A 24,929-nucleotide genomic window follows, 5' to 3' on the forward strand; every position below is an offset into this window, starting at 1 on the left:
CTAAAACATTCAAATCATCGGTTTAAATATACTATAGAGTCGTTAGGGATTTCTGAAGTAAAACAGAAGAAAAATGAGCAGTGCCATCGCATGGACTCGAACCGAACCTCTCGAATATGCGCCGAGTGTGCTACCGTTTTACCACAAAAGCATGGGGAAGGAAGGAAGAAATTAGCTTAAATACAACAACCCATTTGCATTCTTTTTGGACAACGGAAAGAAGTTAATATTCAAATTATAATAACTGGTTAATTAACATAAAATCCTACGAATTTATCTTTCAGTAATGCTGCTTTATCCTTACAGGAATGTTGGCCATATCGACTCAAAGGCTTCCATATAATAAACGAGCCTCTATACGTGCATTATGTATACCGGATTATAAAGGTTTTTCTGACAAAAAAATTAAAAGAAAGGGTAAGTAATAATAAATATACAATAGGTTTTTAGATAAAGTTATTTCAATTTTTTTATTTTAACAATATTTAGTTCTGCTATTTTCTAATTTTGACACGATATCTTTTTCTTTTAATTGCAAGGAAATATATAATGAAATTGTAAGAAATATGAAGAGCGATTTAAAACAATTGTGCGCATGACCGATAATTCAAGAGAAGTAACTACTGTTGCGAAATGCCCGGCCGTGGTAAGATTACTTCTCTGCAGAGCGAGTTTAGGATTGCCAGAAAATGGAAAGAAAGGGCAGGGTTAACAAATTTGGCCCGAAATCTCCCGTTTGGGAAATTTGGCTACAGAATTGGCGATGTGAGATGGAACGAGAATATTCTAGAACGAATTTCTACCGATTTACCCCAGAATGTTCTCGAAGGCAGATCAAAAGCTATACAAAACACTGCCTGTACGCGGAGTGACAATGTATCGTCGAGTTTATCTTCAGTGTTTTGAACTCAGAGATTAGCTTGAAAGCGATCGACTGAGTCGGGAGCTGGATTTTAGTGCTTTGCCGTGAAGCTATCTTCACCGTTATTGGCTGTGTTGCTGATTGTTTCAGCATGTTTACCGTAATTTTTCGACTACGGTAAATAGTCTTGCAAATATCCTGTGAAATACTGACGTATGGATTGTGTTTTGTTTCTTCATCAAGTGTTACCACCAGTCACTCCAAATCTACGAATCTGTAGAACGCAACAATATTAACAATTATTGTACAGTTCCAATAATAAAAATTGCTGCAGACCGAGCTTCGACTTAGCCATAAAGTTAGTGTTATTATGTCAGTTATTGACTACACTTAGCTCAGGTTCTCAAGTTTTTGACTAACGCGTAAAACTTTAGTATTCCCCTACATTTTACAATGACTATTTTTCAATTTATAAATAGAAATATAAAATAAAATATACATATGTTTCCATTTGCACAACCTATGGCTATATTAAATGTGTGCGCATAAAAAATATTAAATTAAAAATTGGTTACCATTTAATTATCAAAATTTAAGTTATAATACTTTAATTCTGAAATTTAGTGTGAAATTTGGGCCTGTTTAAGAGAGAGCATTTTTTTACGTCTGGACTTATTTCACTTAACTTTAATCATAAATTAGGATCCACTTCTAATTTTGTTCTGCATTTCTTTTTTAAATAAAACGTAGAAGGAAATCCTTGTTCACATAAATAGGTTGTGCAAAAATGCAATAAAAATGTAATAGCTTTATTTGAAACGCCTTTAAATTCTTTTTGGCGGTTCAGCCAAAAGTTAACAAGTGTGTTATTTTCGATCTTTAACACGTTGAGCCCGGCGCCGAATTTGCTGTTCTTTCCGTTCAGCCGGTAATCGGCTGGTTTCGGTTCAGCCGATTATCTTGGTAACAAAATCGGCTTAATCCACATTCATAACAAAATGTTACCAAAAAAATTGTTACGTGTTGTAATATGTGTAAACCTATGCCGTACTTTCGTTAGAATGTTTCAATAAATTTCATTAAAACTACATTTGGGAACTACTCTTATAAGCGCCCAAACTCCACGGTGCCATATTACTACGTCTACATTTCGAACTTTAAACCTAAAATGTCTTCAAAAACGCGGTTTTCTCATGGAAAAACCACGTTTTCAACACACAATTTAAGCTAAAAAACCGAAGCAAAAACAAAACATTTAGATAGCGAAAACGTAAAGTTTCTAACCAAAAATATTTGACAAGAATCCATGTACACAGCGATATGTTTTAACTTAACATCTACTCGCTTTAATAAATTAACATAACAGCAATAAATTTCAAAGAATACCATGTACACAGCATCCTGTTTAAACTTAAAAAAATATCTACGAATTGCACATAGGTATTGAACACGAATCAACACAATAAACTAAAATAGCTAAAATTACAAACAATTCAAAAAACAACAGTAACAACAGAAATTCATAGTAAAAAGCAATGAATATAATATTCTACAAAATAAAAACTGTAAAATAAAATGCACTTACCATAATATATTCGTTAATAAAATTTCACCAGTCACACAACGTCTGTGAACAAAAGTGCCACAATTTTGCTATATCACATCTCTTTCTACGATTCAAAATTTCGAAAGTAACAATAAAAACTTCCTCCAACGTTAACTTGCTACACGAAATCCACGATCCAAATTTTAAACTCCGCTGACAGTCATATACTCTATCAGCAAGCATTTAACTGCAAGTCCACAGAAGAACTATCAGAAACGCCTTTCTTCGTCCGAGTTCTCCAACTCCGCATTTCGAACTTCATTTTAAAAGTCCCACAGAAATTCCAAACACTCCGATCCTCGAACAATTGTGAACAATGTGAACAAAAGACTCTTTAACAACTCCAAAATCGTACCTTTTAATACTAAATTTACTTTCCACACAATCTAAATACGCAACTGAAATCTTGCCACCACGTCTATCATTGCAACATAGGCCATTTCAAAACACGCACGACACGAATCAATGAGCAATTAAACCCCTGCAACAAAAGAGTTAAGGTTCAATATCTAAAAGGGTTGCCATACAAACAACATCGTCCCCCAAACCACCGCAATCGCGCCAAAAACCAGCACAGAACATATCTCGCCACATTTGGTGATCTTAGGGCGAATATAAGAGTAGAGCCTACATTTGATCACATTTCATTAAGACTATATTTATTTTTTAAATTTAATACTGCCGGTCCCGCGGACAGACGCCAGCCAAACAAAAATTCCAGTGCCGTTCCCCAGTGGCCGATGCTGGCCACACGGAAAGTTCATTGCAGGACTCAAAGTGGTAAATGTAGTTGTTATTTATTTACGACCTTATTCGTGCTTCTTTAAAGAGTTCCAGAACTCTGAAATTTTTTCCATTGCTTGGAGACTTCCTGTTTTGACACATTCACACATCTCACTGCTTCCATGATTTCTTCCCTGCCTTTAAATGGCCAATGATTAGCCATTTCACAGATTGCTCCAAATTTCGGAGCCATAACAAATCTTTTTGAGGTTCGTTATGGCTCCTTTTTGGCTTACGCACTAAAATCAAAAGCCGTATTACAGAAATTTACTCAGATTTTCACTTTGCGCAAAGCCCTTGATTCACCGTCGGATATCGTAACACTTTGATTTGCTTTTCTGAAACCGTCATTCGCTTTGCGCAGAACACTTTATTTACCGTCAGATGATGCGACGCTTTGATTTGATTTCCTGAAACCGTTTGGATAAAAAAATCAAAAGATCACTTTTGATTGGATAATGCTAATTAGGCTTGTCTTTCTTGTATTCTCTGTAAAAATGGATTACATTGATTGGATAGCTCATGTAATAACGCAATTCTTTGGTACATAAAGATAAATGTGTATCTTTACGTACCAAAGAATATTTGTGTACCAAAGAATATTGAGTGTATTTTACAGAAATTTTAAGTGCATGGATATGTTCATAATCGCTGTTTTGTTTATCAAAATAAATTTCCATTACTGAATTTTTAGAGTTTTAAAAGCATTGTATGTAGTGATAATTTATTAGCATCTCACTTACCTGTCTTATCTTCAGAAATATTAAACAATTGAAATTAATGCAATTTGTTCTTATATTTCAGTTTGTCATGCATGGTACTGATATGAAATCTTTATATAAATATATCCCACAAGATGTCCTTCCCTCAGAATTTGGAGGAACAGGCGACCCAGTTAACGACGAAGAATTCCGGAATTTCATTCTCAGTTATGAATCTTACATTCAGAAGCTCAATCAGTTTGGTTTCAAGACTAAGTCAACAGAAGTGCAACACAGTGACTCTCAAATCTTAAACACACAGTGACGTCTATCCTTTTCTGGGATATTTTATGTCACACCTTTCCAGTGCGCATAGAAAATTGACTACCGATATGTTAAAGCTATATTTATTCTGCCACATAAAATCGCAATTTAACAGCAGAATTAACATACTGCATTTCTCTAAATTGCTCTATGCAGGGTAAGTGGAAAAAGAATCATCCTGTTATAAATTATTGTAGTTAACAATGCAACAGTTGTCTACTTATCTGTGATGCATCAATTAAACTATAACTATCCAAGCTTCATAAATATGACACTGGAATACCCTTAATGAGCGCGTGAGCCATAATACACTTGGCTAGTATACAAGTTCTGAGCGAAACTTTTTTTAGTGTATCTGTGTGTATGTGTTCTGCAGTATGCTACAGACAACATCTTCAATTACGGTTCAATTAAATTTTTGCCGACTGAGATCATTCAGCAAAGCAGAGTATGTTACAATGGTTTCGCCAATTTTAAGTGTACAGGAAGTCTACATTAAGAGCGACAGTGTGGATTGGCTACAAATCAGAAAATGATGATGCGTTTCTCAATACCTTTTTTACCGATTTAAGTATTATATTATTTATTATTATATATTATGTTATTTATATCGAGCACGTCCCATCGGATATGCCTTAACGTCGGTGGACCAAAAATGACTATAGAATGAATATGTGGCATGACAAAATGATCTCGTGTAGATCATCTACGAGAGATGATTCTGAGGTTCTATTAATTTAAATATACTTTTTTATTTCATCAGTTTTGCTGAATTATTGCAGTTTTCCATCATACCTCTAATTTAACTGAATACTATTATTCCAAAGGAAAACTAATCTTTAAACCGTCTTCAAAGAACAATTTTGGAACATTTTTGTTGAACCTCAATCCATCTATTTATGGCATGGTTAAAATCTTAAATCGAACACACCGTAAATTTTTATCAAATGGGGCAATAGAATACTCCTCGCAGACGTTGGAAAACTTCTGAAGTTTCCACTTTCTTTTCCCACAAGAAAAACGGATTACTCCTCGCACCTTCCATGGTTACGAGAACAGTGCTACAAAACTCCACTTTCAATCGCCAACAACCGAATCCAGAAAAACAGTGATACATGGGATAAACATGGCAAGACTTGTCTGTGGTCGGTAACCTTGACTACAAGTTATAGAAAATGAACTACAGCTCAATTCTTAGAACTTTGAAAAAACATCTTACATATAATATATGACAAGAAATTTGAACCAAAAAATATACCCTGAGCGTCAGAGTAGCTATGTATGTTCCAATTAAATTGTATATTACTATCATTGGTAAACCTGTTTTTTTCCTTCATAATAGACATAATAGTCATTGATGAAGTAAAACACATTCTTTCAGAAGCCGGAGTGTGTTGGACGTTAAGTCTAAATCGACCATAAGGTATTTCTTCCGCTTTCTTAGCATACCTTCGTGGTGTAATAGTCAGCACGCTTGGTGTGAATTCGAGAGGTCCGAGGTTCGAGTCCTGGCAAGGGCATTGCTCGTTTTTTATGTCTCCTGCTTCGAAATAACCTAATGTCTCTACAGTGGCGCCCGAAGTAAAAAAAATGGTGGATGATGATTCTCCACCACCAGGATTTGATGAGTGGGTTCCTTAATTCCTAGTCGTTTTTAAAAGCATAAGTATATAAGGTATTTTGCCCGCCTTCTTAACATGCCTTCATGGTTTAGTGAACAGCACACTCGGCGCAAATTCGAGAGGTCCGAAGTTTGAGTCCCGGCTAGGATATTGCTCATTTTTCACGTCTTCAGCTTCGAAATAACCTAATGTGTCTACAGTGGCGCCCGAAGTAAAAAAAAAAAAAAAAGATGGTGGATTAGGATTCTCCACCACCAGGATTTGATGAGTGGGTTCCTTAATTCCTAGTCGTTTTTAAAAGGATAAGTATATAAGGTATTTTGCCCGCCTTCTTAACATGCCTTCGTGGTTTGGTGAACAGCACACTCGGCGCAGATTGAGGTCCGACGTTCGAGTCACGGCTAGGACATTGCTCATTTTTCACGTCTTCAGCTTCGAAATAACCTAATATGTCTACACTATCACTATAAACTGACAGTCTAACGTTGCTTCAGTTTCCATGGTAAGGGAAAGGAATTTACATGGATCTGTGAGTTTTCCAATTGGAATGCGAGTACATTCCCTTGGGAAGTTTTCCCAGAAAACATCCCACTTAAGAGGAGCAGCTCTAGAGGGCTTGTTTGTAAGGGTTAGGTTTCTAGATTTCGTTCACACCGAATAATATTTTAGAAAATTTAATATAAAGAAATTATTTCAAAATTATAGTGCCATATTTTACAAAACTCTTTTTCTGTTTTATTCGTGAAAATTTTCCTGAAATTGTATTTTCCTCGAAAGTAAACATATACTGTAAATCAAAAGTAGTGGCTTACAAAAGCAGTTACTGTTCAATGATACAGAATCAAGTTATTGATATGCCTACAAATGCAAAACATGTTTACAAATGCAAAAATTGTATCAAGCATTTAAAATGTATTTATAAACATTCATAATTGATTTAAAAAATGACAAATTTTTTGGCTGAGGTCACCTCTAATGGCACTGCTTAAACGAGTTAAAATGATACATCATGTTGCCATACAAAACACTTTATCGCTAAATAAATTAAAGCTTGGGTAAAAATTAGTGTTTGAAATAATTAATATATATAAGGCGAACTTGTTCTAATTACCGATTCTGTTACTATTATTTTCATTTTACGGCACAGATATGTTTTCATAAAAACAAAGTCTCCTGTTTTCTGAAATCTAGAAATGAAATTTAGTTTTTTAATTACGTTCTAGATAATTTAAAAGGCAATACGAATAAGGCTAAAAATCCTTAATTTAATTAAAGTTGTTCCAAAGCCTAATTTTTTTCCAAAGCTCGGTATATGATTAAAATCAGTACTACTTATGAGGGTGTCCGCCGATAACATCGCGTAAAAAACATCTCGGACGAAAACGTCGCGGAGAAAACAACGCAAGGCGAAAACGTCGTGCTACAAAACATCGTGGGAGAAAACATCGCAAAGAGAAAACATCGCAGTTCTAAAACATCGTGGTACAAAACATCGACGTCAAAAATAAAGCGGTTGAAAAACTTCCCAGTTTAAATACATCGTCGGCGAAAATATCGTGGTAAAAAATAAAGTATCTACAAATCATCGCATGACGATAACATCGCCGACATGCTTTTTTCAGGTTTTAATAACTGTAAATGGATATTCCTATAATGATTTGTGAGCGCAAAATGCAAAGAAGGATAATATTTACTTTCACATTTTTTTATTAACTAACAAATTTTTGCTGAAAAAGTAAGAAGGAAACTTAAGCATAGAAAATTAAATGCGCCTTATATGATTATTAATGGCCTTTGTTAGTTAGTTAACCATGTCGGTTTAAAATTCTATCAAGAGCTATAAGTTGCATTAATTTTTTATGCTTAAGTTTCCTTCTTATTTTCTCAACAAAAATTTATTAGTTAATAAAAGATATGAAAGTAAAAATTATTCTTCTTTCCATCTTGCGCTTACAAATCATTATGGGAATATCCATTTACAGTTATTAAAACCTGAAAAAAAGTACTTCTGCGATGTTATCGTCATGCGATGATTTGTAGATACTTTATTTTTTACCGCGATATTTTCGCCGACGATGTTTTTAATCTGAGAAGTTTTTGAACCGCTTTATTTTCGACGTCGATGTTTTGTACAACGATGTTTTAGAACTGCGATGTTTTCTCTTTGCGATGTTTTCTCCCACGATGTTTTGTAGCACGACGTTTTCGCCTTGCGTTGTTTTCTCCTCGACGTTTTCGTCCGCGATGTTTTCGGCTGTAACCCTTATGAGGAAGAATTTTAGTTTTTATATTTTGTTATTATCAGTCCAAAGGGGCAACTTTCACACAAGAGCTATTACTTTTGTTTTGGCATTTTGTGTTGATTCACTGTAAACAACGAATCACTTTTTAAATTGCTAAATTTTTAAAACCAAATAATAAAGCCCTGTATTATATTTAAAGAAATTAAATAATGAAGATTCGTCATAAATGTATGTATGTTTCTCGCATTGTTATAAAACAACGGTTTCTAGAGACATCCAATTTTGAATAACGCACGTCTCCACTCGAATATGGGCATCTGGAAGCCCAAATTCGGAATTTTTTTATTATCTGTTTCATATTTTGTAAAGCATTTATGAGTTTTTTTATTAAAAAACTCAACGATTTCAAAGCAAGCAATGGCAACACTGTACGAAAAAAAAATTATCTCCAGTGCGCCAGACAATATATCGGAAATTCTAAAGATATGCTCTTTTAAATATTTTGCGATATTGCTATTGAATTGAATTTTATGGTTTAAATGCTAAGAACAAGATAGTTAATAAGCAAATATAACACACAAAACGTTAAAAAAAAGACCCTTTCGGCGTAATATAAAAATCTGAAAGCTTTAAGATTATTATTATTATTATACAACGAAATCAACAGTCCACTGGATGTTCATTGAAGTCAATTTTAAACACTGAAATTAACCCATTAACTGCCAATTTTTTTCCTCTCAATTTACATTTATTTCTGAATGGCTCGATTGACATAGAGACTGAATTTGGAATATAAATGGAATATATACGGAATCTGCCATGAAGCCCTAAATGAAGATCTACATTTAAGTAGCCCTCACCGGAAAATAAAATTCACATTGACAATAAATAGTTAGTAAATAGTATACTCAAAAACTATTAGAGAACACGGCAGGACGCAGGAGTACGAAATGATGTACATAATACACTACTCGACATTGAAAATGCAACACCAAGAAGGAGTGGTCAGAAATTTATGCAAATTCTAGAGTAGACGCACGTCACTGAGTTATGCGAATGATGTGAAATGCGCAGCTCTCCGGCGCACGTTAAGTAAGATATAAGGGAAGGAACGTGCAGAATGGGCAATATTCGTGTCGTTATTTCTCCGGGACGAATTATCGAAGAAAGTTGGTTTTTTGTCCCGGAGGATACGTGTAATAGGACAGAATGCCAGGCCCCCGTCAACGAAGGCACTTCCAGCAGATAGGCGATTTTACGAGGGGTATGGTGATCGGACTGAGAAGGGCGGGTTGGTCATTACGTCAAATCGCAGCTGATACCCACATGGATGCGAGCACGGTGCATCGGCTATGGCGAACATGGTTGGAACAAGGAATTGTAGGAAGAAGGAGGGGTGCAGGTGCAACCAGAGTGACGTTAGCACGCGTGGATCGACGCATCCGCCGACAAGCTGTGGCGGTCCCGCAAGTCGCTTGTACCGAGATTCTGCAGCATGTGCAAGATACCCTGAATGTTCTCGTGATGACCAGAACCATTTCCCGTCGAATGGCTGAACGTGGCCTGCACTCACGGCGTCCGTTAAGAACACTGCCATTGACCCCCACAGCATAGACGCCAACGTTTAGAATGGTTCCGGACTGGAGCGATGTGAATGACAGAATGGCGAAACGTCGTGTTCTCAGATGAGTCATGCTTCTGTTTATCCAGTGACAGTCGCCGCATATGTGTGTGGCGTCGACATAGAGACAGATGTAATCCGGCAGTAACTGTGGAACACCCCACCGCGCGACAACGTGTCATAATGGTTTGGGGCGCTATTGCCTACGATTCCACGTCCCTCTAGTTCGTATTCAGGGCACTATGACGGCCCAAAGATGCTTGGATAATGTACTGCGGCCGGTGGCATTCCCCACCCTTCAGGGGCTGCCTAATGCAATTTTTCAACCCGATAACCCCCGACCATACAGTGCTCGTATCTACCAACATGCTCTGCAAGGTATACAGATGCTTCCCTGGCCACCGTACTCACCTGACTTGTCACCAATCAAACATGTGTGGGATGTGATTGGACGCCGTTTACAGGCTCTGCCCATGCCTCGTTGAGAAGGCGAACTGTGGCAAATGGTTGAAAAGGAATGAAGAGCCATCACTCAGGACACCATTCGCACTCTTATTGACTCAATGCCTAGACGTGTTTCTTCGTGCATCGCTGTCCGCGGTGGCCCTACATCCTACAGAGCCGACGCCGTTCTCGTTCTGTATTCTGACTATCATTTTGAAATAAAGATCACTTATTGTTGCTTTCTATCTCTGTCTTTTTTTCCAAATTTCATCACTTTCTGACCACTCCTTCTTGGTGTTGCATTTTCAACGTCGAGCAGTGTAATATGACATACCGCGTTTTGAAAATGTTGAAATCTTGCAACTCACAAAAATTTTACTTCTCACAATTAATATTCTCCAGCTCACTCGTTTAACGACTACTACTCAACAACTCATGCAAAAGCTTGAGAAAGGTTTAATCAACGATGTAAAAATTTAACCATTGTTGCCAACCTATCTGAAGTTCACAAACTTCCGCTACTAAGACAAATCCCCAAACGGGAATCATGGCAGCTAATAGCTTAACACTTCATTTAATTCCACTCATTGAGAATATCGAAAGACGTTACTTCTAGCAAGAAGAAAATATTTTCATATACCACCAACTCGAAAAATAAAGATTAAAAAACAAAACTGCGGTACGTCTAAATAACCATATGTTGCTGTTATTGTTTGCTCATTGCCAAAGACCAACAGGACTAAATATGGTGTATAACACTGGGCACCCCAAAGAGATCCAGAACCAACAACGAATTGTCAGTAAGTTCTTTCTTAGAGAACCTCAGACAAGCAAGAATTATAATCAGGGAAAGCTTGCTCAGAAGAACACTTGATGCAGACTTCAAAACGTTTGGAACCCTTAAAATGTGAAAGATCTAAGACGCCCACTGAGGAAGCGGCTGAGGGTGATTGGATCTTGCCTATCGCAATCAAGTGCCAGAGAGCCATGTGGCCGATTACTCCGATATCAGAGATGCGCCGTTGGAACAAGCCAAGTGGTTTTATTCTTGCACTTAAATCATGGAACAAAGTTCCATGCAGGTGACAAGCATAGAAGGCACCAAAACTCCAGCACCGGCCTTAGCCAGGGTGTCTTCAATATCACTGCCATTGATGCTTCTTAGCATGCCTTCGTGGTGTAGTGGTGACAAGGCTCGACACGATTTCGAGAGATCCGGTGAGGGCACTGCTCATTTTTCATCTCTTCTGCTTTAAAATAACCTTATGTCTCTAAGTATTTATAAAAAATTTGAAAATATTTTGACGAATTTAGTATATAAATAGCTAATGTCCGCATACAATGCAGGGCGTGAGAAATTTTCAGAGAAAGCTACGCCGAAATATAGAAAAAAATATAAAAGCACGTGCATGTAACATTGAAATAAATGGACATAGCTTTCATTTGTACTGAAATTTAATATATGTAATTGACTACTGTGTTAGCTGTAACCGTAATTCCATCCTCTAGTTGGTTTCCAGAAATCTCGATAAGCAAAAAAATTACTAGAACTCTCTCGCGACCGATTGAAAGCTTTAAAACGCCGGAGAGAGACATTTCAGCCCAGTTGTTTGTTAGCTGCTGTTGTTATTGTTTATCGGATTAGCTTCTCTTTGCTGTGCTTTGCATTATGTTTAACGTTTTAGTTGTTTAAAGTATAACTACTGATTATTACTCTGATTACTGTGAATTACTTGCACAAATTCCAACTTTCTGTTATATTTCTTTTGATAAGAATGAATTTTAACCTTTTAACGGACTTTTATCAGATCTGTTACGAACGAACCCATACGCAAGCAACAACGTACTAACGAAATTAAAAGTCTGTTTGGATGCCACATGATTTTCTTATACTGCCCATTAAATTATACACATTTTTTGCTCGCTTAATTTAAACAATTTTCCTCGATTTATTCTAAATTAATTAACCGATTCCACAAGGCAATTTGAAAATGAAGACACATATTGCAAATTTTGAAAGTAAAATTTTATCTTACGGGAATCAAACTTTTTAATAAATTTTAATTTAAATTTTACTTCGTATAAGAACCGAGAGACCGCATTCAAAGTTAGATTTCGTTATTTGTCCAAAATTTCAATTTTAAAAAGATTCGACGTTTCCAAAACATGAGTACTTTCTCATTTAAAACACTTCTGTAATTAGAAGCATATACTGCTACCAACGGTAAAGAAAATAGACGCAGGGTGAGGATTTTATATATATGTATTTGTATATATATAAAAACGTATGTATATATGTGCGTGTTTATATATATATATATATATATATATATAAACGTATATATATATATATATATATGTAAGATAAAAATGTATGAATCAAAATTATAATATAACCATAAACATTAATTCTTCCTCTCTATTCTAAAATCGTAATAACTTATCTGCATTGCGTCATTCAAATTAATCATGCGATCTTACATAACCGTTAATACCAGATGCCTCTTGACGACCAATCACCGAATTGTAAACCAAAACTTTTCTCTTCACGTGCTTCCATCTTTCATAACTACGCACTTCAGCTTTTGCTCTCAACTTTGCTAAGATGTAATTTCGCTGGCTTGCTTTCTATCTCAGCAATATTAAAAATGTAAATCTTCTGTGGAAAGGCACGACTAGAGTGCCAAGTGATTGTGGCCACATATATCAATTGGAAATAAAAATGGAATTAAAACTGCTTCGACTGCCAAGTTCTTTAAATACTACGCAATCAAAATTCTTCTTCAATATGGGTCTAATCACGCATCGACAGTGTTCTGTCTTTTCCTGTGCTTTTATTATGACATATATGTTATTTACATATATATATCTAATGAGAGTGCTTGAAGTTCTTAATTACTTCTAGTGTGTTTCAATTAGGTTTTATTCAACTATGCTTTTTATTTTCACTCACGTTTTAGTCTTTGGCTTATCTGCTTAAAGGTAAACATTTGGATTTAAATTTTTCACTGAAATATTTTGTTTTTTCACTTTCGTTTTCAATTCCTTTAATAAGATAAAATTCTCTTTATTAGAGGTTAGTCTAATTAATTCGAATTAGAATTTACTTTGTTTTCTCCTTGCTTTGTGGAAGGGCCAGAATTTTCGGGTGAACTATTATAATTAAAATATTATTATAACTAAAGAGATCAATTTATTTAAATGTTACTCCCCCCTTACGAAGTATCACTAATGTTGATTGAATTCCTCTTCTGGTTTTGTTCATTTTTCTTTAAGTTTCATTAATTTTTTTAATGGGGTTTTGCTTTAAATGTAAAAAGTTTTGGTTTTAACGTTTTAAAATTCTTTGTGGTATTTGTAAGATTATTTGAAATTTATTAGTTATGAATTTCAATTTTTAGCCTTTGTGGAAAATTAGTTCTAAATTTCTTAAATTATGTCTAATGATAGATTTTCTGCAGCTTAATGCGCGAAAATACTAGGTATGTTTAAATTTTGTTATCAAAAGAAATGTTTTGTAATTATATATATTTCCGATTGCAATAAAAACGGAGGTGCTCAGTTAGATGTTATAGCAGTGCAATGCATAAAATTTCAACTTTATGCAGCTAATCTTTTTTGAGCTACCAAGATACATACACACATACATACATATACACCCAGAGTTGTCACGAAGAATTCCTTTTAAATCCTTTTTACAATCCGTTTTGAAAAAAGGTATCGTTTATTCTGTCCGTACATACAAGTGCCACGCAAAACAATCTTCCAAATGGATTCGGGAAAGGTCAAAATAGATATTTCTATTCAAGTATGATACCCAAAGTTTTCGAGATAACAATACGTGCTTTACTTTGTACAAGGAAGTAAAAGGGAAAACTCTAATACTATGGCTGATGTTCGACCACGTAAACCTTAAAGGAGAACTTTATAACAAATAGTGGCCATAACGGGAATATGTTTACTAGACTTTTAAATGTTGGAAAAATTTTTTGCTGATCTTCGTAGCGAACTAGTTTCTGCATTGAACGGTCATTAAAACAAGCGTCGACAGTATAACAGTTATGGATTATATGTAACAGTTATGGAGAATATAAGGAATTTTGTCCTTCCTTTCCGCCTGCCTTCGTGGTGTAACTGGAAGCACCTTCGACGCGTATTCCGAAGGTCGAAGCTCGAAACCCTCGGGGATGGCGCTGCGTATTTCGTCAGTTTCCTGACCTTCGAAAATTTCTTTTAAGTCTCTACAAGTGGCGCTCGAACTGAAAAAGAAAGGCGTTAACGATAATTTGTCACCACAAAGATTTGGAGTATAGTCTCCAAATCACAAGTTGTCTTTAAAAAAGAGGGTGTATGTAATGTATTTTCTCCCTTCTTTCCGCATGCCCTTGTGGTGTAATTGGCAGCATAGTCGATGCATATTCCAGAAGCACAGGGCGAGGGCTCTGCACGTTTTTCACTTGTACTGCTGAACGTAAAAAAGCTCCGTTGCTTATCGCTTATCGCTTCAAAATAACCTAATGACTCTACAAGAGACCACTCTTTTAGTTCTCGAGCCACTTGTAAAGTCGGTAGCTTATTTTGAAGCAGGAAACATAAAAAATGCGCAGTAAAGTCACGGAGACTCGATCCCTTTTCCTTTCCAATACATGTCGAGTATGCTTCCAATCACACCACGAAGGCAAGTGGAAAGGAGGGATAAAAATAGCTTATAACTAAACAATTGTTCTATGCTTAACAATTCAGCTTATTTTGCTTTATTCTTCAGCACTATTTTTAATATATCAGGTATTTTTAAAAATGCTTGAAAGTTACCTTAAAAACGTATACTGCCCAGAAAAACTAAAGAAATAACTCTAAAACTCACAAATCTCCAATGAATTTTGCAGGTAAAAAAACAGAACTTTCGCTTGATGTCTACATTGACATTCTTGATGTACCTCAAAACTCAGAATCGCCTATATCTGAAAAAAAAATTATTTGAATAAGAACATAAGAAATATGATGTAAAGTCCGTTATGGAAACGCTGGTTTTATAACTTCTTAGGAATACAAAGAAAGCATTAATAAAGTTTGTGGGCACTCTTGCCCGAAATCAAGCTTTACAAGGAGTTTTCATGCTCTCCATTAGGCAATCCAGAAGTTTCTGCGGCAAAGTGGATATTGACGTTAAACAGCTTCTTGAAACTTCTAGAAAATGCCGTATGGGAACTGCAGTGTTGCAAGTCGTAGTCATAGTGCGTCGTATCGGAATATGTAATGACTCTATATTAGATAGTCCAGAAGATCCTGCAGCGAAGTGAATATTCATGATGAACAGCTCCTTGATGACTCCTGAAAAGTGCCAAGTTGGAATTGTAGAGAATCAAGTCGTGGCCGTAGTGTGTCCTATCGGAATATGTCTTGCTTTTCTATTAGATGGTCCAGAAGTTTCTGTGACAAAGTTAATATTCATGATGAACAGCTCCTTGAAACTCCTGGAAAGTACCAGTTTGGAACTGCAGTGATGGAAGTCGTGGTGGTAGTGCACCCTAAAGGAATATATAATGCCTCTATATTTGATAGTCCAGAAGTTCCTGCCGCAAAGTGAATATTCATGATGAACAGCTCCTTGAAATTCCTGGAAAGTGTCAGTTTAGAACCGTGGTGATGCAAGTCGTGATCGTAGTCTGTCCCAGCGGAGTATGTAATGTTTCTCTATTATATAGTATTATGAAGTAAAAGTTGCCCTTTATTTTGCCTGTACGTACAGATGTCACACAAAAACTTAATTAAATTGGATTCGAGATCGGTCAAAATAGATATTTTCGTTGAAATATGATACCCGAAATTTTTCGTGATTACAGTAATTCCTTTACTTCGCATAACGAAGTAAAAAAACGTTGATAACATTTAACGCATTGAATGAAGTATAAATAAATTCAATAATGGAGTCTGCGTTGATAGGCGCGACTAGATGTTGCAATGCCTGTATGACATTAAAGAATTGTAAATCCAGGATGTTAAAGTCACCAGTTATGAGATATTGACAATATTCTATATATCTTCATCTCTGTCATAGCAGAACTCAGATTGTTGCCATATATTTGCAACTACTGTAAGTTGCCAAAAGAACCGAAAATCAGTGTTAACAATTAAACATATTTATTAAGGCGTAATCTGATAAACTACAATCGATTTTTTAGCAAACACTTCTGTTGCATTAGTATTAAAACTCACTTTTTATAAGTACCACTTTGTGTCCGAATCACTTTTCAAAATGTTGCCTGCAAATGTTATCACTGAGCATCATTTAAACAAAAATAAAATAACGAAGGATTTATATTTATGGATTTATGCTTGCTCCTCGCATTTGGTAAAAACGACGGAACCTACAGACACCGCATTAATATTTTTAATATATTTCATGCTCCACCTGAAGACGGACCCACAGAAATCAGAATTTTGAATTTCGAATTTGGTTTACTTATTTTAATCAACTTCAGTGATTTGAAAACTAGAACTGACAAACTGTTCAAAATAAGGCATTTTTATCTGTAGCGCGCAAAACTGTTGCTATTTGGCAAAATGTAAGATATTTTTCTTTCAATTTTAATCCACAAATTCGGCTTTTTGAATGCCTCAAATGGCGGTTGGCACTGCCTCAAATAGAGTACAGTCAAAAGTCGCAGATGTTTTTATTTTATTTGGCTTATTCCTTACTAAATGTAGTATTTCATCTCGATGTACTCCGTCTTTGATATGATATAAATCAAGTTCCTCGTCATTATAATTCGCTTCCGATAGTGAAGAAAGTGACACAGAAGTTATTGAAAACGAAAAAATTTCGATTGACAGATTAGTCGGTATTCTCGACACAGCAATTATAGGACTTGAACAGCGGAACATTGTAACTGAAGAAGAAATTATGTCTGATTTTAGAATTAAAGAGAAAGCATTATCACATAAAACGAAGCAACTTTAACAACATACATTGAAAGAAATGTTTAATAAAGTAAACAAATAAATATTAAGCTTTTTCTTGTAAATTTTGATACCCTTTAGATCATAATTGTTCTTTATTTCATAAATTACGGTTTCATATTTTTAATTTTGTAATTTCTGCATGCCATCTTACCAGATTTAAATTGATGATCTATAATTCGGAAAAACCTATAATCCGGAATCGCCGAAGTCCCGACGAGTCCGGATTAACGACTTTTGACTGTATTTATTATCGCTGCGAACCAGCGTGTTGCCTTTTATTAAAGCATAAGATTTACAATTTATCTTCCGAATTTAATCTTTCTGTCAACAATTATCAAACCAGGTGATTGAAACACAATACGCTCAGTTCTTAAAAACAATTTTTGTGTTTTTTAATTTGTTTGATTTAAATGAAAATGCCTTTATATCATGAGATGTCTATTCCAACCTCCAAATGGCGGGCCCGAGTCGTCCGTAGACTTTGGCTATTACTAAGGCCAAAAGCAGTGGTCCCTTAGTACTTAGTTACTATAGTAAGTGGGCAACGTTTCCCCCTATAAGGGATAGACAAATTACATCCATGCCTTGTCTGAGATCCAAATCTTAGTACTTCGATAGGGCAGTCAGAGTTACTAACCATTTTTCCGTCTGGGAGGCGAGATGCGTAATTTGAAATATGCAATATTTTTTGGAAATAGACTCAAGCTGGACTCATTAAAATCTTTATGTGTTTTCTCTTTTTTATGGTAGTCATTAAGTTTTTTATGCTGCTAGCTGCCTTAGTGGTTAGTTATCAAAAATATTATGCATAACGAATACAAAAAAGTAAAGACTTACCATTCTATAAGGAATTCTAAAGACATGCTGCTTTAAAATATTCTGTGACTTTGCTCTTGAATTTTGTGAAGCGGAAGTGAGAAGAAAGTGATGCTTGATAGTAAAGCTAAAAAGACAAAAAAAAAAAAAATATGTTAGCAGAAGTGAGTCCTAAATCAAAGCGGGAACCTGCGATGCTCAGCGAAAGCATAAGAAAACGATATCAATTCTTCTGGTGCGAAGTTGAAATCTGATTACTTTCAAATTTTCCTTCTTTTAGCATTTCATTTAGGCCACTTTCATCATGCATATTAGAAATTACATCCAAATCACTTTTTTTTAAATTTTAAAGTGTCTTCACATGCCTGAGCCCCTGTGGAGTGACTTTTAAGAAAGACAATATTATATTTGAGCTAAAATGGCATTTGCGTTTTTCAGATGATATTCGTTTTCAGAAATCATCCTCAAGATTTTTTAATATCCTGTTAGACGCTGATGTTATCAAAAGCTTAAATAACTAAATTATACACAAAAATATTATCCAAAACTCCGTTTATGTAATTTTATCTCAATGTCGAGTCTGCTTATCAGTCAATTGCGTATGCTGTAGAAAAAAAGTGGATTAGTTCTGGCGCATCACCACTTGTATTTTGGCAGTAAAATAATATGAAAATGGAATCCTTGACCGAAGTTCATTTTTGTTATGTATTCACAGATAGTGAAAAAACAGACACAAGGAAGTGTTTTTAAAAAATAGTGGAATTTCAGTATATCTGGAAAGCATATGAGATACGACTTTCAAAGAATTTTTGCTGCTTTTTTCACGGTAAAAAAAGATGCCGATAAACATTGTTTGTTATGTCACTGTCAGTAAGACGCCCATGATGTAATCTATGAGATAGGTAATTGGACAATGGTATCACGAGACAAATTAATCATGTCTCAAATATTAGTTCATACTCTTCAAATAATAATAAAAAAAAATCTGAACGAGTTCAGATTTTGAAGATCCCCCAAAAAGATGTATTACGATTTTTTACGTTCTCCTTCAATTCAACAGCAAAATCACAAATATTTAACAACATCACATCTTTAGTATTTCCGAGAAACAGTCTCGCACGTTGTTGATTAGTCCAAGAAAAAGAAAATAATAAACAAACCTATTAAGCAAAAGTAGCCGACGAATTCTCCTGAACGCTTTCGTTTTTGTTAATAGAGTCAGAATAAGAATAAGACAGTCAAAATAAGATAAGATTTTTGGCTGCCCTGTTCCGTGAACTCAGCACACTATATGGAAACTCTTGACAAGTTGAAATCCATTGTATAAAGTATACCTCCACTATTACCCCTCCAGAGGAGCAGCGCACCACCTGTATACGACACCAGGCAGCACTGGTTGTCAATTGCTGATGCCAGTCGTCAATTGCTGATGCCAGGCAAGATGAAAAATAGCAAACGCCTTCGCCGGGAATCCAACCACGGACCTCTGGAATACCGGCCCAGCGTGCAGACCTACTACACCAAGAAGGACGCTAGGAAAGTGGGAGAAATACTTTATATACTCCCCTTCTTAAAGGGCGACTGGGGTTTTAGGGGACCTAGTCGCCAAATCCTGGGTGCTGAGAATCATCATCCACAACCCTTTTAGTTCAGGCGCCACTGTAGAAACATTGGGTATATTTTAGAAGCAGTCAAGATGAAAAATAGCAATTACTTAGGTTTATTTATTTAGGTTTATTTCTTTCAAATTGTCCTAGAATAATTCTCGAACACTTGGATTGCAGGTACTGTAACTTTGCAGTTTAGTGGTTTATTTATCACTTTAAAATTTGTTGCGCGTATAAAATGGAAACTCTTGACAAGTTGAAATCCATTGTATAAAGTATACAAATCCAAACCTATATAGGTTTGTATTTGCTCCCGACATTATTTAAAGAGCCGACTCGCAGAACGAAAGAAGAGTTAATTCCACAACACGGAGTCTGGGCTCTTTTACAGTTAAGAAACAGCTCTTGTTGAAAACGTGATAGGGAGAGCGATGCGCTTTTTTTTTTTTTTTTTTTTTTTCGTTCACGTAGTGCTTCACTTTACTCAGCAAAGGATGGCTGATTCACCAAAAAAGAGCAGAGCTTTTGTTCGAAACATGCAGGAAATTCCGATTCCCATTTTAGGGAAAACAGACTGTTTACTCTACCATCTTAACAGTGAGCTTATTTTTTATCATTTCCCAACTGTTTGAAATTTTTAAGTTTAGAATATTATTTTTAGTTCTTTGTAGAAAGAAGATTTTAGTAAGCCCAAAAATTACAGCTGAAAGAAATCAATTCAGGAAGTTGACCTTTAAGTCTGTTCCCTCAACTCGTTGCTCCATCCTCACTAACTTTTCTTGATTTGTTATTGTGCAATATTTTGCATCAAGGTTAGGGAATGGTGAGCCATAAAAAAGAAACGACTCAATTTTAGTGAGCGAACGGATGTCTTGTTCTGCGATATTTTGCATCAAGATTATTGTCATTGAATGGTGAGTTATAAAAATGAAATAAGAAACTACGCATTTTAGTGAGCGAACGGACGTCTTGTTCTGCGACATTTTGCATCAAGATTACTGTTAGTGAACGGTGAGTTATAAAAATGAAATAAGAAACTACGCATTTTAGTGAGCGAACGGATGTCTTGTTCTGCGATATTTTGTATCAAGATTATTGTCAGTGAGTGGTGAGTTATAAAAAAGAAACTACGCATTTTAGTGAGCGAACGTATATCTTGTTGTACGATATCTTGCATCAGGGTTATGGTTAGTGAGTGGTGAGTCATAAAAAAAACGACGCATTTTAGTGAGCGAACAGATTTCTTGTTCTGCGATATTTTACATCAAGGTTATTAGACTAGAAGAGAAACACGCTAATGTGACAATCAAAATCGTAAAAACAACCTTGTATTTAGCGTAGGTATAATGAAACACTCAATCGATTTCGAGGGCAGCTAAAGGTCCCTCCTCTTCAGGAGAAAGAAATATTTAGAAAGAAGAAATTAAAGGAGTCACAGAAACACGTGGTCCTTATCAGCACTGCACGTGATTATAACTAGATTTTTATTCAGAGTTGCACTGGCCGCCTACTTTTACTGAGCCAGGCTATCTGATCAAGCATAAAGGACAAGAAAAAATTAGCGAAGTTAAAATAGGGAGCGAGGGGCAAATGCACCTTACGCTCAAAATCTGAACTTCAAATAATGGAAAGCAACCACTGAACGGATTTTTATACCCTCTGGTAGTACCAAACGCGAGGAGGTAACGCCATCTTTCGGCAAAAATAACTGAATTAAGATAGTAGAATTTTAAAGGCATTAGGAAGGACTGGATTGGACTTCAAATCATTAACTAAACCTGCTAAATCTTTGTGAATGTGAAAAGCCTCAAGAAAATTCAACTCACCTATGGAAGAAGCCTTTTAGATAATTTTTGCTGACCCAAAATCAAAATTATGGTTAAAAGTCCAACTATGATACGCTATTGAAGACTTGTTAATTTCGCCTTTTCTGACATAAGATTCATGTTCCTTGATACGAAACTTCAACGCTCTTTTTGTTTGGCCAATATATCTTAAACCACACTGACACGATATACTATAAATTCCCCAAGAATTCAAGACAGAAACGCAATCTTTTAGAATCGAAGGGTGAATTTTATTAATAGGGGAGAAACCGACTTGAAAATTGAATTTCTGGAGAATCCGTGCAATTTTATAGCTAACAGAAGGATAAAATGGAAGCACGAAAAGGTCATTAATATTATTTCTAACAGTGGAATGTCTTCTTTAATGGGAATCTGAAATTTTTTTAACGGCTTTATCAATAATCATGGGAGAAAAATCCACGGTCAATCGCAACTGCTCTCAAATAATTAAGTTCATTGGTAAGCAAAGATTCAGAGGAACAAACTTTAAGCGCGCGGAATACATAATAGTAAAAAGAAGCCATTTTTTGCTTAACAGTGTGGCATGACTTGGCATGGGGTGGTAAACAAGCTGCAAAGGTTTTACGGTACACAGTGGTGCTAAAATCAGTTTCATTGCGGATTATAAGAATATCGAGGAAGGGGAGGGAATTGTTGGCTTCAATTTCAAGAGTGAATTGGATGGCTGGATCAATTGAATTCATAATAGATAGAATCTCGGATAAATCCTCTTTATAACCGTCAAAAAGTGCGAAAGTGTCGTCGGTATGTTGACGTCGGTATGTTGATTCGGTATGTTGACGACACTTATTGACTTGACGCAAAAATTATCCAAAAGGCTTCTTCCATAGGTGAGTTGGATTTTCACATTCACAAAGATTTAGCAAGTTTAGTTAATGATTTGAAGTCCAATCCAGTCCTTCCTAATGCCTTTAAAATTCTACTATCTTAATTCAGTTATTTTTGCCGATAGATGGCGTTACCTCCTCGCGTTTGGTACTATCAGAGGGTATAAAAATCCGTTCAGTGGTTGCTTTCCATTATTTGAAGTTCAGATTTTGAGCGTAAGGTGCATTTGCCCCTCGCTCCCTATTTTAACTTAATTTTTTCTTGTCCTTTATGCTTGATCAGATAGCCTGGCTCAGTAAAAGTAGGCGGCCAGTACAACTCTGATTAAAAATCTAGTTATAACCACGTGCAATGCTGATAAGGACCACGTGTTTCTGTGACTCCTTTATTTTCTTCTTTCTAAGTATTTCTTTCTCCTGATGAGGAGCGACCTTTACTTGCCCTCGAAATCGATTGAGTGTTTCATTATACCTACGCTAAATACAAGGTTGTTTTTACGATTTTGATCAAGGTTATTGTTAGTGAGTGGCGAGTCATAAAAAACAAACTAAGAAACTACGCATTTTAGTGAGAGAACGGATTTCTTGTTGTGCAATATTTTGCATCAGGGTTATTTTTAGAAGTGGTGAGTCATAAAAAAGAAACGACGCATTTTAGTGAGCCAACACATCTCCTGTTCTGCGATATTTTGCATCAAGGTTATTGTTAGTGAGCGGTGAGTCATAGAAAGGAACGACTCGTTTTAGTGAGCGAACGGATCTCTTGGTCAGCGATATTTTACATCAAGGTTATTGTTTAGGAGCGATGAGTCATAAAAAAAGAGCTGACTCAATTTAGTGAGCGAACGGATCTGATTCGATCCCATAAAGGAGAAGTATTTAAAACCTATATGTGGTATGGTCATCTCATTTGGTGGCGATATCTAGAATTGAAAAGTAGAAAAAAAAATCATTTACTGAATTGTATTTAATTCTTTTTAAGCAGGTTATGATTTTGCATATAACTTATAAGGCATTTTTTCGCTCCTTTCTGCATGCCTTCATGACATAAAGATAGCACACTCGGCGCCTATTTCAGAGATCCAGGCATTGCTCATCTTTCACATCTCCAGCATAAAAAAATCCTAAAGACTCTACAGAGGAGCCCGAATTAACAAAAGGTGGTGGATGATCGATTCTTCACCACCAGGATTTGAAAATTGCATTCCCGAATCCTTATATGTAAGGCATTTTCTCGCTTCTTTCTACGTGCCTTTGTAATATAATGTTAGGACATTTGGCGCGTGTTCGAGTGTCCAGACTCGGAGAGGCCATTGCTCATTTTTCCTGTTTCCGGCTTCAAAATTCCTAATGGCTCTACAAACTAAATGTAGCTTTTAACAAAATACTTTTGATTACCGTAATTGACGGCATATAAGACGCACTGGCATATAAGACGCACCCTTATTTAGACGGCCACACACTAGGAAAAAAAGTTTCAATAGTCCGCGCGATAGCGCTGTACCACAATAACTTAAAATGTGGTTTCTTTTAGTTCTCACGTTTCGTAAAAGCCAAATAAACAATCATTGAATGCAATTACCAAACATATTTTTATTAAGGAAAATAAACAAACGGCAAGCTATTTTTTTCGGTAGGTGGTGGACCGAAATCCCTTGCTGCTGCTCTGTTTCCATCCATGCACTTTGGCGTAGTTTAACACTCTTAGTTTATACTGAATTGTACAGCTTAATCTTTTGTTTCCTGTAGTAATATTTTACAGGGTATTTTTTAAAACAAACAGTTTTAAGCACCGATACCGACACATTTATACAGAGTAGCACCGATACCGACACGTGTGTCGGCTGAGTCAAAGAAAGTCTATGTAAGAAGAAAAGGCTCCATAGACGTAATGTGACCGTCGAACCTGTTCGAACTTCGACATCAGCTTCGAGCTTTGGCGCTTTTCGGCGACAGATATTTCACGCATGCGCAAAATAATTATGGCAGATATAGAAAACGTTATGCGTGTCTAGACCTTTATCCGGGCTAAAAATAGCATTCAGTATTTAAAGTTAACCTGTGTCCTTCACGTATAAGACAACGGTAACTTTTTTGAGACCAAATTTAGAAAAACGTGCGTCTTATATGCCGTCAAATACTTTAATTTTTCCTTCTACATTTAAATTTAAACAAAATATTCAATAAAAACTGATGATATTTTTCAATTTTAAGCTTTTATAGGCATATACATGAAATGAAAAAAATTTTCATTTCAATCTGAATTCAAGATTTAAAAAAAAAATATATACCATTTCCTTTAACTGAGTGTAATTGAACCCACTTTTATTTTGAGATTTCTTCTTGTTTTGTTTTTGCACTTATTTAAATTCTTATCAAATAAATCTTAATCTCTATAAACGATATTTTTATTATTCTGCCAGAAACTTAAAGATATCCAAAACCTACTTCTGAAATATTCGACGAAAAATGCTCCAAATTCGGATATGAATGATAGCCTAATGTGCTTAAAAATAAAATTGTGCAACTCTTATCAATCCGGTTTTTAAAATGCAAAGTCAATTTCAAGGCCACTGAAAATAGAATACGATTGTAAGAGTAGCCATCCTTTTAGAGCCATATTGTTCGTTTTCTGTCGATGC

General features: G+C 35.6%; 1 protein-coding gene and 1 long non-coding RNA gene across 2 annotated transcripts in view; one reads left to right on the top strand and one right to left on the bottom strand.

Annotated features, from left to right (window-relative positions):
- LOC118194517 (alpha-tocopherol transfer protein-like) overlaps nt 1-5,587 on the top strand; it is a 33,729-nt gene extending 28,142 nt beyond the window's left edge. The window contains exons 4-5 of the mRNA XM_035365657.2: nt 307-417; nt 4,056-5,587. Coding sequence (XP_035221548.1) covers nt 307-417; nt 4,056-4,277 — 333 coding nt within the window. The 3' untranslated portion in view covers nt 4,278-5,587. The remainder of the gene's footprint in view (nt 1-306; nt 418-4,055) is intronic.
- A 9,452-nt stretch (nt 5,588-15,039) lies between these two features.
- LOC118194516 (uncharacterized) lies at nt 15,040-18,481 on the bottom strand. Its single transcript, XR_004759108.2, has 3 exons — nt 18,244-18,481; nt 18,007-18,112; nt 15,040-15,167 (listed from the first exon to the last, which is right to left on the bottom strand). It is a non-coding gene; the product is annotated as an uncharacterized LOC118194516 (long non-coding RNA).
- Between the last annotated feature and the right edge of the window lie 6,448 nt (nt 18,482-24,929).

This window comes from Stegodyphus dumicola, chromosome 11 (assembly GCF_044657685.1).
Source record: "Stegodyphus dumicola isolate Sdum_Otavi_A_Nest chromosome 11, ASM4465768v1".
Taxonomy (NCBI): domain Eukaryota; kingdom Metazoa; phylum Arthropoda; class Arachnida; order Araneae; family Eresidae; genus Stegodyphus; species Stegodyphus dumicola.